Source organism: Epinephelus moara, chromosome 9 (assembly GCF_006386435.1).
Source record: "Epinephelus moara isolate mb chromosome 9, YSFRI_EMoa_1.0, whole genome shotgun sequence".
Classification (NCBI taxonomy): domain Eukaryota; kingdom Metazoa; phylum Chordata; class Actinopteri; order Perciformes; family Serranidae; genus Epinephelus; species Epinephelus moara.
In genome coordinates, this window is record NC_065514.1 from 22498239 (window position 1) to 22515616 (window position 17378).

At 39.0% G+C, this 17378-nt stretch overlaps 1 protein-coding gene across 14 annotated transcripts in view; it reads left to right on the forward strand.

Moving 5' to 3' along the window:
- The window catches only part of znf618 (zinc finger protein 618), a 41933-nt gene that overhangs the window by 15734 nt on the left and 8821 nt on the right, over nucleotides 1-17378 (forward strand). For 4 of the 14 annotated variants that reach the window (XM_050052831.1, XM_050052825.1, XM_050052826.1 and 1 more), the window contains exons 4-15: nucleotides 1492-1569; nucleotides 1892-1936; nucleotides 2193-2243; nucleotides 7939-8028; nucleotides 8538-8618; nucleotides 9747-9836; nucleotides 10215-10304; nucleotides 12009-12098; nucleotides 13593-13670; nucleotides 14511-14555; nucleotides 15279-15356; nucleotides 16933-17091. In XM_050052831.1, coding sequence (XP_049908788.1) covers nucleotides 1492-1569; nucleotides 1892-1936; nucleotides 2193-2243; nucleotides 7939-8028; nucleotides 8538-8618; nucleotides 9747-9836; nucleotides 10215-10304; nucleotides 12009-12098; nucleotides 13593-13670; nucleotides 14511-14555; nucleotides 15279-15356; nucleotides 16933-17091 — 975 coding nt within the window. The remainder of the gene's footprint in view (nucleotides 1-1491; nucleotides 1570-1891; nucleotides 1937-2192; nucleotides 2244-7938; nucleotides 8029-8537; nucleotides 8619-9746; nucleotides 9837-10214; nucleotides 10305-12008; nucleotides 12099-13592; nucleotides 13671-14510; nucleotides 14556-15278; nucleotides 15357-16932; nucleotides 17092-17378) is intronic. The other 10 variants (XM_050052839.1, XM_050052834.1, XM_050052836.1 and 7 more) reach the window with 8 other exon arrangements.

The following is a 17378-nucleotide window of genomic DNA, read 5'->3' on the forward strand; positions in this document are numbered from 1 at the left end:
ATTGATATAAAAATTAATATAAAATACAGGCACATAGTAGGACATGAAATGATGGCAAATCTGGTTAGCCCAGATTGTCCTGAAAAAACAAGATATAGCATGTGTATGTAGCCTTTATAATGACTGTGATATGAGCTTAAAAGTAAAGGCAGTAAAAATACCCCAAAAAGGCCTAGGGCCCATAGGGTTAAAAAGTACCGAAATAAGGTACTGTTTGGTACTGGTACCAAATTCCAGATATCGGTACCAGTACCGTATCGGTTCAGTTATGAACGGTACCCAACCCTAGACGTAGCGCACCTCTCTCCATGGTGATATTCACACTCCGGGTCGGGAAGGTGGTAATGCATTTACAAGCTGGTTGCCAACTGCCAGAAAACGTAGAAGAAGAAGAACGCGAGACTTGTTTTGTTTCCGGTTCTGCGGAAAACTCGCACAAGTATGTAGTTTTCACCAAAGTCTGTACATTTAATGGAAACACACAGGATTCATATTTCTTTTAATGCGCATTTCTCAATGATTCAAATCACTTTTGGATGGAAACATAGCTTATGAATACAGCCTTCCCGAAAATTGACCTCCATTCTTCTTAATGGCAGGGTTTCCCATTTTTTCTAAAGCCCCCACTATTCCCCACACAGATTTCTCTCACAAATTTGGAGAGGTTCACAAATGAGAAGCAGTTTGTAAATGCACATTCAGCGATTCGCATGATCTGTGAATTTATATTACAAGTGTGCCTCAAAATAATATTTGTGAAGCAGAGCGTGTGCATTTCCGAATTTATATTACAAGTTTGCATAAAAATTATATTTGTGAACCAGAGCGTGTGCATTTGCGTAACAGATCGTGTGCATTTCCGAATTTATATTACAAGTTTGCATAAACATTATATTTGTGAACCAGAGCGTGTGCATTTGCGAAACAGATCGTGTGCATTAGTGAGTCCGATATGCAACTGTGAACCAGAGCATGTGCATTCATGAAAAACCCTGCGTGAGTTCATTCATTATGAGCCTGATCTGACCTCATGCTGACAGCTCACATAACTCGTAACAAAATAAACAAAGGCCTTAACATGGTAGTAGGCTTCATAAAGCTGATACTGACCAGATAAAAATACCTTGATTGCCTTGATTATTATTTTGGCTCTTGACATTTATACTGTTTCAATCAGTTAATCAGATTTGTGGTAGTCTTCTCTGTCAGCCAACAAAAGCTGAGAGAATGTCTCAGAATTTTAAGATGCCGTAAACACTTAATGTAGTGTAAACATTGTGTGGAAATTGACATTTATTTAGAGTTAAGAACATAAACTTATTATTAGTAACATTTTGGTCATACTCAGATGCAATCAGGAGATAGATTTTCACAGTGGTTATGATGGTGATTAATAGGATCTTAATTGTGACAATCAAATATCCTACATGTGTGTACTCCTGATGATACTGTTACTTTGTTTTTACAAGGCTGTTTTTAATTCTCGTGCAGGTTCCTATGTATGTGGGGTGTGTGGGAAGAAGTACAAGTATTATAACTGCTTTCAGACACACGTCAGGGCACACAGAGGTAAGTCACTTCTTTTTTTTGGTCTTTTTAACGTATGCATTGTCTTTATGAAAAGTCAAATAATAGCCGACTGCTCGCTGTGTTTTTCCCTCTCTTGACAGTACGGTCCTAAAATTATTCACTTCCTCTAAATGAGTCACACATGTCTAGTTCTGGCTAGGAATTTTATTTGATATATTTAATTATTTTTTTGGCCTCTGAATTGTTTTAATGCGAGAAAGCACGCGTTGGAAGCGGTGAGCAGATGTGAGCACACAGTCATCTATTCACAGATTTCTCTGAGGCTGACTGTTACTGTTCCCCCCCCATTTTTCCACCACAGAATCAGATAGCATGGTTGCGGATGGTCTCCCCCAGACAGCCAACAGTGAGTACAATTTTGCCCATCATCCAGTGTACACAATGAAATTTATTAGCATGTCAGCACAAGCTGTTTATTTCATACCTGGCTCGTATTGCAGACATTATGTTGTTTTACTAGATATCTTTTTAGATTTTCATAAAGCTGACTGAAAAACAATCCACCGCAACTTATAACTGAAGATGCCTTTGTTTCTATGTGACTAAGCAGGCTATAAGCCATATTATTTACCCTCATTGTCCCCCTCCCTCTCTCCCATCAGTCTTGTCTCCTCACTGTAGGCGCCTTCCCATAGGTGACATCCTAATACCAGGTACATATAAGGCAACATCCAATTTTACCTCAACATTTCTGGCACAGTCATGTCATGGGTGGACACAATGTTCTGATTATCACAATATTTTTGTCTGAGAACATCATTTCCTCTGGTTTAAGTGAGGTGAACCTGGAAGTATATATAAAAATAAATGCCGGCCTGCAGGTTTGGGGATGTTGCTCTTTTATAATTGCATTGTATATCAGCTGCCAGGGCCTGTATTTATCAGGCATCTTAAAATCACTCCCAGGAATCACGGTGAAAGTTTGATTAGGACTAAAAATACTCCTACCTCAGAGTAGTACTTGAGAGTTATTTATAAAGCTTCCTACACGCACTCTCAGCAATCATTACATGAATGTGCACATCGCTTAAAGGCAGCACTATCAACATGGCAGGGAGAAAAGAAAGAGCAATCATTTTGATGCAGACAGAACACTATTTTTTTTGTTGTTGCATGAGAAATACAAACACTGTGTAACCAAAAGGTCTGTGACAGTGTTAATAAGTAGGCCAGAAAGGCTGCTAGGCAAAAAAAAAAAAAAAAAAAATCCTGATAGATTAAATTCTTAAGAGGATGGAACATGCTGTAAAGCATTTTTGGTTGATGCCACTTTAGACTTTATACTTGATAATGACTGGCATGCCAATTTATGAGAGCATTTTTAAATATAACTTGCTTCTAAGATCACTCCAAGTGGCCCCAAAAGAATGTGGCAGCAAGTAAAGATCAAACAAGCTCAGGCACATTATAACTTGTTTTAGTGGAAATTAATTTAATACAGAAAGATAAATAGAGTGATTTCTGCAGGAAGAATAAAATCACTTCTACATGTCAGTGATTATGATAAGTTTAAAGCCCTGGTTTAAGGTTGCACAGTTAAGATACGGCATTGTCATAACCTTGACTTTAAGCCTGCTTAACACCAGACTTGTTCCTAATGATTGGGTACTAAAGCAACTTACTCTGGATCATTGCAAGCCTGTGTTTTAAAACCAACAGAGGAAAATTAAGCCGGGCCAACTGATAAAAACCTGGATTTTCCAGTCAGTATGGTTTGTAAAATATCTCTCTGTTGAAGGAGTGTGGGCATAGGAGGATTTTTGAAAAGCAGAAAACAACACAGGCTTTAGTGTTGTGGAGGAGTTCCTGGAGTTGAAGAGTATTTTTAAGCACGGCTCGAACAAACTTTCTGTACTGATTAAGTGGGCGTTAAGACCAAAAACAGCACTGCGTTTAAATCATACAGGGGTTGGCGGGGGTGTGTTGCTTAAGGTACCAGTGAGACAATAAAACATGATCCAGGACGTCTAGTGTGATTAATGGATCTATTTAAATCATCAGACACCAAAACACAGAATAGAGCATTATAATAGTTGGACTGTGAGACAGGCCTTAACAATTCTAGCATGAATATAATCACATTCTCATACGCAGCGCTGTGCCAGATGTCATTGCATTGTGTATTCCATACTATAACCCTGTCCTATTGATTGTGAAATCAAATGTAAAATAGATTTTGCATTTCTCAGTTTTGTTAAATTGGCAGACGGCGTGCAACCAAAATGAAGATGCAAACTGTACATTTGAATGTGAAATATGTCATAATTGTAGTGCTTAGCAAATGGAAATGAAATTGAAATGCCAGTTTGAATTTTCATATTTTCATTTGAGTGGCAGGATTTTCCCAGGCTTGTTTTTTAAAATATTTCATAGTAATTCTCCAAAAGCAGTGGGCAGGATGTAACATCCAGTTGCTTACATTTTTATTGAAACACCCAAATCAGAGGACATTGTAGGCTGTCATATCTTGAGCTCTGAGCTTGTGTTTATTTTTTACAAGCCATTTGAAAACAGAGGGGGAAGTAATCAGGTTGGATGAGATTGTGCTTGACTCTTAAAGGTATACTATGCAGGATTACAGATAGTCAGTTACCCTTTGTAAACAGTATTGCCAGCGAAAGTGAAAGCTAGCTCTAGCCCTCATTGTCATTTGCTATATTTGCTTTTCTTTCTGTGCTGTGTCTTTGATTTTTGTCAATTCCTCTTAGATGTGTGCTGCTTACAGTTTAGCATCTGGTCGTACCTTTTATAATACCCGCGCTTATAGCTGCGCGCTGTGCCCACAATGTTCTGAACATAGCAAAATAAGGAGAGAAGAAGCAGAGGGCAGAGTCTCTGCAGATAAATAGACCACCACTCAGTTCTAGTGGTTTATGAGTGATGATTGAGCGAGATTGCTTTTGTTTTAAACATTGCTTTTTAGGAAAAATTCTCCATTGTATACCCTTAACTGTCCTTGCTTTCTTTGGGAGTGTTGTGTGTGGCTATGTCTGAAAGCGTAATGCATTCACTTAAGAAAAAAATTGCCCTGTTTTAGAATTAATGATGTAATAATTGTGTTAATTCAGTAAAATAGAGCAGATTTTTTTTCTCTTGGTGAGTGCATTTCGCCTCCATAGCTATGTAACAGCCAGTGCACAGATACATCCCAGTAGAGAGACGAGTCTAACCTGCAAGGATCATGCATCCGTAACAACTTATCTATGTTGTTACTGTGTTATCGATTTACTCAGGATGTGTCCTCACCTGTGCTTGGAGCAATGATGTTATGTGAGCTTTAATTACACTGACAAATGCCAGGAACCCACTAATTTGTGGAAAATAGTTTTAATCACGTCAATTGGTGGGGAAATTATAGAATATGCATGGTATTAGAGCCTTGAGGTGTTGTAAATGCAATTACAGTTAGGCACCCTAATAATCGCTTTTGTCGCTGTATTTCCTTGTTGCCAATTAAGCATAAATTGCATGAACCCTTTCGCTGTGTACAGAAGGAACTAGTTTTTAAATCAAACGTTTTGGCTTTTCTGTGCCCCCGTCTATCATACTTCTAGTACAGCCATTTACTGTCTTCCCAAAATATCTAAAGTACAGTTTTTCTGACATCTTACTTTTTAAATCACCGATAGAGATCATGAAGACATGCATTCAGACTTAAAAACGATCAGTCCAGAGCAGAATAAACATATCTTTCACGGTATTTAAATACATCATTGGAATACCTCAGGAATTCAGAAAGCAGCTGATTGAATTAGCAGAGTCAGGACGGACTGCAGAAAGTTCAGAAGTTGTTGCTCTGCTGCTAAATGATAAAACATTTGTCACATGGGTGTGTAAGGTGGTTTAGGGGCCCTCTGCTGGGGCAACATCAGTCAGGCATAATACTATGAAGAGAAGACTAAACCTGAACCAACTGGAGAAAGAAGGTTAGAAATAGATTTTGTTGCCTTACGCCATGCTGTTTATGCAACAGATTGGCTTCAGACAGGGTTTCACTGTGGTGTGCCAAGGCGCACTTCAGGTGTTCTTAATTGTCAGCAGCCACCTGGCTGCACAAAGATCCCACTGCAACAAAATTAGGAAGAGCAGAACAAGTAATCTTCAGCCCTTATGTCCTCTCACTGTCTCAGCCCTCTACAGACTTGGCTGCAAAAGTTAAAACACATGTAAACATGAAGAAGTGATATTAATGCACAGTCAAAAATATATGTTTCATGATTTGGGTCTTAACGTATAGTTAATTCAGTGTGCAGGTTTAAAAAAAAAAAAAGTTTAATTCATATGCTAACAGTATGTCGATCTGACAAATCCCAAATAAAAATGCAAAGGCAAATTCCCATTTAATTCTTTCATATTCTACTTATAACACTATTTGAGTTTAATTCAAATTTATAATGCAGCATTTAACTTATTTACACTGAAACATGTTTTGCATTAGTATATTTTTAACTCTGTTTATATGGAGATGTCAGTCATAAAACTAATCAGATCATTATTACCTTTTCTATCACTTTCCCCGCAGGGATTCATCTGCCTATTTGTCTTGTTTATCTAATCTCATTTAGCCTCTCTCTCTCTGTCTGTCTGTCTGTCTGTCTTTCCCAATGCAATCATATCTTTTCCTATGTACTTTAATCTTATTTGTTTGTTCATTTATCAATGTTTCTAATGCAGAATGACTAAAAGCAGAACTCTGCCCTCTCTGCCCCTTTTTTCTCTGGCACAATGAAACACTTTTTCTGCAAATTAAGTGTGAAAAGCAACTGCACCACCTTGGGGTACAGGGTGTTCGACTGCTTCTCTGAATGTATTAAACTGCTGTGTTTTGGGGCTTAGTTGGTGAAATTGTACGCACTGTACCTGCAGTGGCTCCTTAAGCCATGTCACATTACCTTCTACCATTTCTCCTGCTCTCTGTACTGTGCACCAAACCAAAGTTTGCTGTTGTTATATTATTATAGGGTTATTATTTTCACAGTTGGGTCATTCCATGCCAACTCACCCAGAATTCAGAACATTTCACCGTTCAAGTCATGAGTTGGGGAAAAAAATTATGTAAAAACTCCTGTGAACTTCACGGTACCCTGCAAAACCCTTAGAGCTACATTTCATCTTTTTTTTTTTTGTGCTTCTTTAATTTTGTTCTGTAAATCTGCAATTAATGTCATAACTTAACCATAAAAAAAATAGGGAAATTGAAATAATCCTTCTTCGGAAAAATATACAGTCAAAATATCTGACTGAATGGGTTTTTCAGCTTCGAAGCACTCGTTTTTTTTATACAGGACCAAATAACTTCTAGATGTGATAGAGCTATATTAATACTAAACAGAACAAAAATTTGGCTGCAGTAAAGTGAAACCTAGTGAAGATAATAATTGTTGAAAATCAAAGATTCTTTGTTCTGGGAATTTTTTAAAACATTTCTATTAATTTGATTACTATAAAAAAAAAAAAATCAGTGACAACTATTTACATGAATACATGTTGTGTACTATTCTTAAGGCTCATTTATACTTCCTTTACGCACAAAAATGAATCCGTCCGTTTGAACCTGGTAAACATCACTGCCCTCATACTTTCAGGCGTCCTTTATATTGGCATAGACACTGCCAATAAATGGAGCTAGAGGGCAGAGTAAAAGTTTCATACAACAACAAACAGAAGCAGTGTTGTAAATGGCGGTGGTCTATGTGGCCATTAAAAACATCTTGACATTTAGATGGAGAAGTCTTTGCGCTGTATTATTGATCCGTCCCACCATTTTTTAAACTTCTAAGTTGTCTCCTGTGGTCGTATCTCGCCTAAACAAAGCTACACTGCCTCCATGATCGCTGGTGGTACTGCATCATTTCTTCCGTATCTGTAAGCTTACAGAAAATGTGCACAGACAAAATGAGCACGGGGTACAGACACAAAGCTCTGTCTGTCTCTGTCTCCATATCTCATATTGAGCATAAATGAGCCCTTTTAGGGTTCTTGGACGTTCAGTACAAATTTAAACCCAATCCAGTGAAAACTAAGCAATTGGTGAGGCTTAGAATACACATACAAAGAATTGCAAAAATTACAAAATTTTGCTGCGAACGGCCAAACTTAAAAAGAAGAATCAAAACTAGAGAAGTGCTTGGAATCGAGCTATAGGATTTTGAAGTGTCCCGTGAACCTAATAGAAGTTTGCACATGAATTAATTAAAAAATCGTTGACAAGACCTCCTAGGTGAGTTGGTATGAAATGACCCAGTTTGCAGTTTTTGATTTAGTCATCCATAAAATACTGCTTGTCAGTCCCAGTAATATTCTTTGTCTTTATCAACAATGCCGCTCTCTCTATCTGTTCATCCGCAGATAGCTTCCGTTACTCCTGTGACATCTGTGGCAAGAAGTATAAATACTACAGCTGCTTCCAGGAGCACCGTGACCTGCATGCAGTTGATGGTAACCAGGAGTTTTTTTGGACAATTTGCATGACAATTTATTTTCTTCTTTGAAACTCCCAAGTCTTGCTCTGGAAAGCCATTTATAAGTGAACTTCCCATTTCACACTGTCCCCTCGCAGCAGAATCTCTGCTTCCTGCAGCAGCAACAAAAGCTGAGTAGCATAGTAAAGAGGAGTTGATCAGAAAACTTCAGGCCTTTTTGCTAAGAAAAAAAAATAAAAAATACACTATCAAATGAGCACTTGCCTGACTCTAATGTTAGTCTTTCTCAGGTAAAGTGTATTTCAGACAGGATAGTTCTCACGTTTGTGGACGCAAATAAATCCCACTATTTTAGAATTTACTTTAATTTGACATTGTTTATTTATACTAGCACTTAACTACAGAGTATCACTTCATGTAAAGTCATACGTAAAAATGTAAAGAAGGTATGAATATGTAAGTAAACTGTGGGATGTCTTTGCCATTCTCCATTTCTTCCTCATCTGCCTCCTCCATCTCTCTCAGATCCATATGAACAGGTAGTGTTACCTGTGGATGGCCTTAAAGAGGAGGAGCCAGTTGAACCCTACCAGAAAATCGGACCAAGTAAGACTGTTTGATGCACTTTTTGTTTTTGCAAGTTCTACAGATATACAGCAGGAAAAGATGACAAAATGTATCATACATACAGTAGCATACGCAGCAAATTGCAGCTGCTGGTTTACAAGAAGAAATAGATTAGATTGGGATCATTTGTCATTGTAACCCATTGTTTCAGAATGATTAGATCTAATTGCTTTTAAGATATATTTTAGTGATTATTTTAGAGTGGGAAATCATACATCTGACATATCTTCATAGATGGGACTGAAGGGTAAGTTTGGTACTTTCCAACCTGGACCCTATTTTCCCAGATTTTTGTGTCTAAATGAGTAATGGGAACAACCGCTTTCGAAATTGGTCCAGTGTTGAGCGAGGATAGCCATCACCAATTCCACCAGACTCCATTCAAATAAACAGTAATTATAGGATATATAAAGCCAGCATACTTTCACATGTAACTGGGTGAATTAGGGGTTTATTCCAACCAAACCAGAGTTGCTGATTGTTGACGAACTCAGACATTTTTTTGTGAGTTTTCTTTTTTCTGTCGACTTTAGATACAGTGTGTTTCATGATGATAAAATTACTGTTTTTTTCTGGTTGGTTTGGCGATTAAAAAAGTTGGGGCTGTTTCTGGTTAAATAAAAAGGATCTCTTTAACAAAAATGTCTCTCTCTGTACGGATACTTTCCACAAGATTTCAGACACTATTAATATCCTGAACCTATTGGTGGCAAAAACGAGCACTTTTAGTAGACGTTAATTGACGGTGCGAACATGCCCCAAAGGGTAACATTGCAGCCTGTTTCGTGGTCTTGCCCACTTTAAAAATCGCTGTTCCCATCAGTCTCTTAGACACAAAAAGGAATTAGGGCTCAGGTTGAAAAATACTGAACTTACCCTTTAAGGTTGATTTTAGGTGCATCCATCATTTGTTTGATTTTTCTTAACATAACAAACATTTGACAGCTTGAAGTCCACCTGTGTCCAGCTCAGCGTATTAGACACAGTTTGTAATGCACAACCTTAAGTCATGGTGATGATCCATGTTAGAACAATATCACAAAGCATATGAGCTAACTCCACACTGGAAAGGTTTCAGAACATGAGTCCAAAAGTCCTCCTTCGCAGGGGAAAAAGCACTCGCCCACCTCCGCAGAGACCGCGGGTTCAACCGACGGCAGCGGGTGTCCCTTCAAACACAATTGGCAGTGTTCGCAGGTGGGAAGCCTGCTCTTGTCACTGCACTAATGACTCCTACTGATTGGGGGGAATAGCGTGAACCTCCAGGCACTATGCAGGGAGACCCCTGTGTGTTTTAATGTTCTTTAATATTGAGGTATTGCTAAATGTAAATTTTCAGATGAGAAAAGATACATCAGAATCACCAGCTCCTTCGTCTTTTCCACTCTATTAGACCTCTTGTTTTCTGCTTCTCCCTTGTGAAATGAGACCTGATTAACAAATCCATTCTGTCGCTTTTTTTTATTGAACACAATTAATCCAACAAACTGGACCTTAATTGATATAATGCAGTTTTACCACTAACATGGATTTTTAAGAAAACAAAGGTTTGATTGTTTGTTTTCTTGTCCGCAGAAACTGGGAGCTATGTTTGTGAGTTCTGTGGGAAGCAGTACAAGTATTTCAACCCCTATCAGGAGCATGTTGCTCTTCACACACCAATGGGTAAGCTCGTTTAGTTACTGCTCAAAGTCAGGATGTGCAGGATTCCCCTATTTTAGTTACTGTGTTTGTTTTTACAAATATAACCACCAAACACCTTTTGAACCCCTATGTAACCTGTACATATACCGAAACCCTAGAACCCTTTTCCCACACTCGTGCTGACTTGGCTGGGTTAGGTTTGACTCTGCACGTCAGCCCAGCACTGCGTCTTAAACTGATTATGGCCTGTCATTTGTAATGACGTTTAAAAGCAGTGGGCTGGTTCACAGCTAAAGGTCCCCTGTTATTTTGCTGCAAGTGTTTTTCCATCACGCAGCACAGCAGGTAAAAGAAGTTTACCTTTTAGAGGTGAGCTGTTTGCAGGGATGCCATAAGAGTCTTTTGTCTGCAGTTCGTTATCTAACATCTCACTGTGGCTGTTTCTGCTTTTGCACTTCCTCCCTGTGGTACTAGTAGACTTATTTTGATTGAAGGTTAGCCGCTAACAAAAGTCGGCTAATTCAGTGTTAAACACATTTCATTCCCTTTAGATTCTTCACACTAAAAGCCCCCTGTTATTTGTCATTTATAACCTTTTATTGTGGAACAGCAAAATAAGGAAATGTCAGGAATTCATCAGCAGTAACTTAACGAGACTCCTATACAGCTGAAAGTGAACATGAAACAGTAAAATAAGGCAGATATCTAAAGACAAAAAAACAGGAAGCAGGAGAGAAACTAAACTCCAAACCACAGAGTTTTAGTTAGAGGTTGCAAAAGTAATGAGAGCTTCAGAGACTTTAAGAAAGGCTTTTGTCTCTGGTCTCCTGCAGACAGATGTGAGTTGAGTCTTGCAACACACACTTGTTTCAGGGGGAGAATGGGAGCTGTCAGGGGTTGGTTGTGGTAGGCAAGAAGTCACCGCTACCTGCTTGGAGGTGGTCAGGCGTGCTTTTGGCCCTCCTCCAGAGATTGTACCTCTCAGGTGCAGCTCAGCATGTTTAAACTGACAAAGGAAACGCAAATGGATTTGGCTTGGTTTGACTCGGCGCGGCCAAAAGAGCTTATAGAAAAGGGGTATACATCTGTTTTATGTTTCCACAGCAGACAGTACTCTTAAATGTTGTTACTGCTGATGTTACGGGGTCGTTACTGCTCTATCGCAATTGGTGGGATATTTAAAAATGGTTTGTTCGTTGAGTGATTGAGTCCTTGTCATGCGAAATTGTCGTGTTTGTAGTGTTTGTAGCTCCACCTTTTAGTATCGGATTAGTGTGCTATGTTCTACAACAAAGTGGTAACAAGACTGTGTTGTACTAAGTATCTGTGAGCTGTAAATTCACCATTTCCAAGCAGAAGAGAGAAGATAAAGTTATCTTGGAGCCTTACGGTGGAAAGTTTCTCCTTGCCTGTGCCGCTGCATTTCGACCAGAGGTCTCTGTACCAGTGAGAAGTGTGAAAGTCTAGAGTGCTTACTCTTCAGCAAAATCTGGGGACCAAAACAACCCCAAGTCGACTGAGGGGTCTCCGACTGACGATTCGAATCTCCAAATTTCAAGGAGCAGCCCCAGAAGTTTTAACATTTCAAAGTTTGTTTTTTAATGTGTACAATGCTAATTTTGCATCTTTGGTAAGAAAAACCAATCAGTATTGTCATAATGGGTGTCACCGGTGTAAGTTGGACCACTGGACTGCAATTGACTCTGAGAATCTGTCTTGATGTAGGCTCCTTTGATTTGAAGACATCACGGGTACAGGAATGTGGTAGCATGGATATGAGTAAATTTGGCCACAGCCAAGCTGGTAAGATAAAAAGTAAGCATTTTTTTTATCCTACATTTTTTCAGTTGTTGTTGATTTACTTTATAATGCTAAGCAAAATTTTCATGCCTTGTCACCTCATAATCTGAATACTTGTACTCTCAACATATATACACACACACACACACACACACACACACACACACACACACACACACAAAGTTGTGCCTGCCTTTACCTTTAACTTAGAGCCAAGTATGATATTTACAGATCATATACTGTACATTAGATTTGTCATTGGTGTTGTAGAACTTGAATGCTTTGTGATTGGCCGAGGGTGTCAACATGACAAATTGTGATAATGTTGGTAATGAGTCACGCCAAAATGGAGCAGAGATGGATGTTGTTAAAATGGGAGAACAACCTAGTGAACATGATCAGAAACCAAACACCTATCGCATGCACTGCTGAATAATGTCTTTTTAAAATGTCAGTGTGACTCTGGTCGCCCACACGACCACAGACGTGCAACCAGTCAGTTTACCATGACATTGGCATAGCTGGGTTTTATTGCAGGGGCCGTCACAATAATATCACAGTCCTGCTGTGAGGGTGTGGTAGGAATTCATAAGAGCGAGCCTCACTGTGGCTAACGCATGTTCGCTGAGCCAGTGGAAAAAGAATTTAAGAGAACCCTGAGAGATTGAATGTACTGTAAGGTTCTGGGTCACCTTGCCACTGTATTTGTGGCAACCCTGCTGGAAACTATTAACCTCTAGTGAATGGTTAATTGCACACTTAAAGTGATGATACTTAAACGTTTTTTTTTTCTTCTCTTGTTATGACTCTTTTTAATTGCCTCAAGCACCTAAAATGATTAAAATGATGTTCAAAAACACTGAAATTAAATTGAATATAGCCCACACAGATTCCACGATTTCTTACCAAATGTTAGTTTTTTTTAAAAGCTGTCATATTTATTTCCAGAAACATTCACAAGCTAAAAAAAACACTAATTAAAATACTTTTTTTTTTTGCTTTAACAAAGTAAAATTAATCACAAAGGTCTGTGTTTAAGACTGTTCTTTTAACACATTACATATAGTCCTTTGTCAACATTGCAGGCTCCATTTCTTCACCAAAACTTGTTCCCAGCTGTCATAAATCGATGATTTTTCTTCACACTGGTACTGTATTTTGTGGCTCATGACCCCCCCCCTTCATCTTTCTGCTAAGAAGCACTCTACCATAAAGAACTATTTAAAGCATGGCACACACTCACATCTTAGAAGTGGGTCAAAAAGATGGAACGAAGAGGAGGAATTAAAACCATATTTAAATATAATATGAACATTTGGATCCTTTGTCGAGGCCGTTAGCATGATTGATTTGCATGCTGCAAACTAAAACTCAGATTAATGAATTTCACGCCATTGACTTTGCTCCAACTTAAGTGTTGTGTGGGTTCAAAGCTCGAATTAAGAATATTATCCACGTTACTTACCACGGACATGTCACTCAGTGTTTCTCCTGTGTTTTCACTTACAGACAGTCCATTCAGGCGGAAACTGGAAAGTGCAATTCAGTCTAGTCTGGTTGACACAAACAGCTCGCAGAATTCGAGCGGTGAGCACTGAGTCACTTAATTTTATGTGGATGTGTGTGGAAATGTGTCATTTCTGCTCGAACGGTGAAAAGGTATTTTCAGTTCTGCTACAAAGCAGGTATATGTGAGTGTCAGTATAGATAGAAGCAGTATTTCTGCAGATAGTGTTTTGCCGCTGATGCCTGGGCTGAAAATTGAGATGGAGGGGGAGTAGATGATGTTAAGAGGTTTGTGTGACCTACCTTGCATCAATTGTTACTATATAAAACTCAAGTCCAAGAGCTAGATTATTATTATTATTCTACTCCACACTCAGACCATGAAAATGGAGACCTTGTTGAATACCATGTTGGATCACCTTTGGCTCTGATAACACGCACTAACATAACATAGCACTGCCACACATCATGGCAGTGATTCAAAAAGCAGCTTGTAGTTAAAGGCCCTGAAAACATATTTTCTTTATAAAGCTTCTTACTTTGAGCAATGCTGTCCTACAGTACAAAAGTCTTCTTTGTTTTCCATTAGTTTCCTGTCTGTGCCATTTTGTTGTGCTTTTCTCACTCAGAGAAAAGTATTTGTTTTTGCCTGGTGCCCGAATCAATCAATACGTCCTTGTAATAAATTGGTTGTATACAGTTAACATCACTATCAGTCACTGATCACAGTTTCTGTGAGGTCTCATAGTGTTTGGTACCAGAGCATAGAAATGTTAAGTAAATGCTTTTGCAAATCATGCTTGCCATTTCAAAGAATAATAAACACTAAAGGGGCTGACTGAATAAACAACAGAAAAGAGTGGTCGAGAATGGCCCACTGTGTTTGTAGTTTTAACTCCCTCCCTATCCTCCCGTCCACAGGAACTCCGAGCCCTCTGGTGGCCAGCACCTTCTCTGCAACCCAGAGTAAGTCCAACCCCACCTTCCTGCTCAGAACAGCAAATATGCATGCTGCCTTCTTCTCATTTCACCCTTTTTTCTGGTATGCTTCAATTTTGTTTTTAATCTGTTGTTGTTTGGTGTTAGTAGTTTCTCTAATCCATTTTGATTAAAGAGATTTTCTGCATTTAGCTTCATTATCACGAGGGAATGTCTGAACAGGATTGTTAACACTAGCCATAATATGCATCTGCATTGTGCACAGATATCGCTGTGTCTTGTAATGACTGATAATTAAGCAGTCAGACTCATACCTGTATAAGGTTTTCTTTTGGTGGACAAGGATTGTTGGAAAAGGATTTTAAAATGTTTATATTTAAACATTTGTTTATTATATTTTTTTGTAAATGTTGCCTTTATTAGACAGAAAGTGAAGGTAGAGATGGAGAGATAGGGAGGGGGACTGACACGCAACAAATGCTTTTCAAACCAGGGACATTCTGATTACATGGCCAGCGCCTTAAATCCACCGGCCATTAGGACGAACCAGCAGACAAATTTTAAACATTGCTGCAGGTCTTTGCAAAGCAACACAAAAACTGCATCACGATTCGAGCCACGTCTCGGTGGAACTGACCTCCAGAGTATAGATCGGGGTTATTAGAGGCTAGTCGATGGACATATGCACAGTGTATTCATTTTCTCCTCCGACAAAGAGTCAACACTCTTCTGGGCCTTGTGATTTTTTAGAACCCTACACTTGTGGTGCCTGTGGCATCCAGTTCCAGTTCTACAACAACCTGCTGGAGCACATGCAGTCCCACGCTGGTGAGTTCACGACTACAAATGCATGTTAAGCTGGACAGGGAAACAAAAACAGAATGTGAACACACCCTCAGTGGCTGCAATGCATGTGAAAGTCTGTATGATCACTCAGAATCCTCAATTGTTATTGAAGAATAGGCATTAAATTCCTGAGAACACATTTGCATATGAAGTTCCAAGGAACATATTGTTGTAATCAGGGTTGTTGCAGATCTGGTTCTGAGGCTGCTGGATACAGTTTTCATGTTTTGTTGCAAAAGCTTTAGTGCATCATACATGTTTCCATGTATATATGCAGTAGTGCATTCTTTTTCACTTAATCATTCAGTACATAAAACATCAGTGATAAAGATCAATTCTAATCTCAAGCAAGCACAATCGACAGACATGACAAAATTACTTTGTGTTGCTCACAGTCAAAACAACAAAAAATATTAATTTTACGATGGTATGAAAACCAGGATAGCAAGCAAAACCCCACATCTGAGAAGCTGTAACCACCAAATGTTTGGTATTTTTACTTGATAAATGCCTTATGTGCAGTTTGTTTACCCTCTTATGCATGAATCATGTTGCTTGTCCTCCAATATATTTACACTAGTCATCATTTATGATGAATTTTTGCTGTTTGGCATTGGCCTTGCTTTTGAATTACTGCTGTGAGACTGACTTCATTTAAAGACATACCCGGCAACATTTGTGGATATTCATATATGACAACTGACTGAGGAAAGAATTTAGTGTAAGATCTTTTTATCAACCTGGTCAGTAGAGTTGGGTTGGCGATTTTCAGTTTTGATTGTCTGGCCGGTCGTAGGAGCTGAAACCGATTAGACTTTACGCAAACTGGCATTTGTCATTATGACAAAAGCTGCCTACGTCAGCAACCTGTGCCGACAGCGTCACATATATTGCATCAGTAATGAGCAATATGACAACATGCTCAACATAATGTCATGTTTCTTTGTTAGTGGAGCCACTAGTGTCTGACAGGCTGTGCACAATTTACTGCCGAGGAGTTCAAATGCAGTAGAGGTGGGAGGGGGGAGGATGCACACGGCACACATTTTGCTTATTTACTAGAAACTTAATGCATTTTTTGAGGTGACGAGACTGCTCTCTCAAATTCCTTTAATACAGCCTGTTCAAGGTGCAAATGTAGCCATAATATATAAAACTAAGAAACGGGGAATGGGAGGGCATTGTGGTTTTGCTGTTGAGCCGACAGCCGAATCTCATTGTGTGTATTCAGGAGCCGCTGCTCAGTTATGTGCGACACCTAGTGGTAAAATTTGGTATACCATTGCGGTCTGAAGTTTGGCTTACAATCAAACCGGTTTTGACATTTTTACATCGGCCCAACCCTACTGGTCAGCTGATTATGAAGGCACAGTCTGTTAATGAAAGCTTATTGGAGGCCAAGTAACGTGTTTTTTTCTTTTCTTTTGCTGACAGCTGTTTTGTTTGTTTTATTTTGTGTCATCATTTTATTCTTTATTCTTTACATACACTTTCACCATTAAAACCATACAATATTGTCGCCACTTCTGCCTAATGTTCCATGTCCGTATCTCCACAGCGGACAATGAGAACCACACCAAAGGGGACTCTCCCAAAACCTCCTCAGCCTCCGGTCCTCAAGAGCCGCTGTGGAGAGGCTCTCAGGCTCAGGCCCATTCCTCAGTTAAACTACAAATCCAGCCTCAAAGTATCTCCCAGAGAAACAACACACTCAGCCGTAAGTACTGCAATCAACTTAATTCATTTCACACTGTCAGAGTCACCATACATAGGGGTCTATGAAAAGGTTTGTACCCTCCTTGACTCTTTGTACACTGTGTTGTTAGAAAGTTGTTGAAATGGAATAATTATGGAGCCTACGGTGGCCTGTAGGTTAAGAAGCACACCATTTAACAACATCCCTGAGTGTTTTCTGTTGCACTAGAGCAAAAAGAAAATCTTCCTCTTGTGAATAAGATTCAAATAATGCCAAATGCAGTTTAAAGTTTAAAATGAATCTGGTCC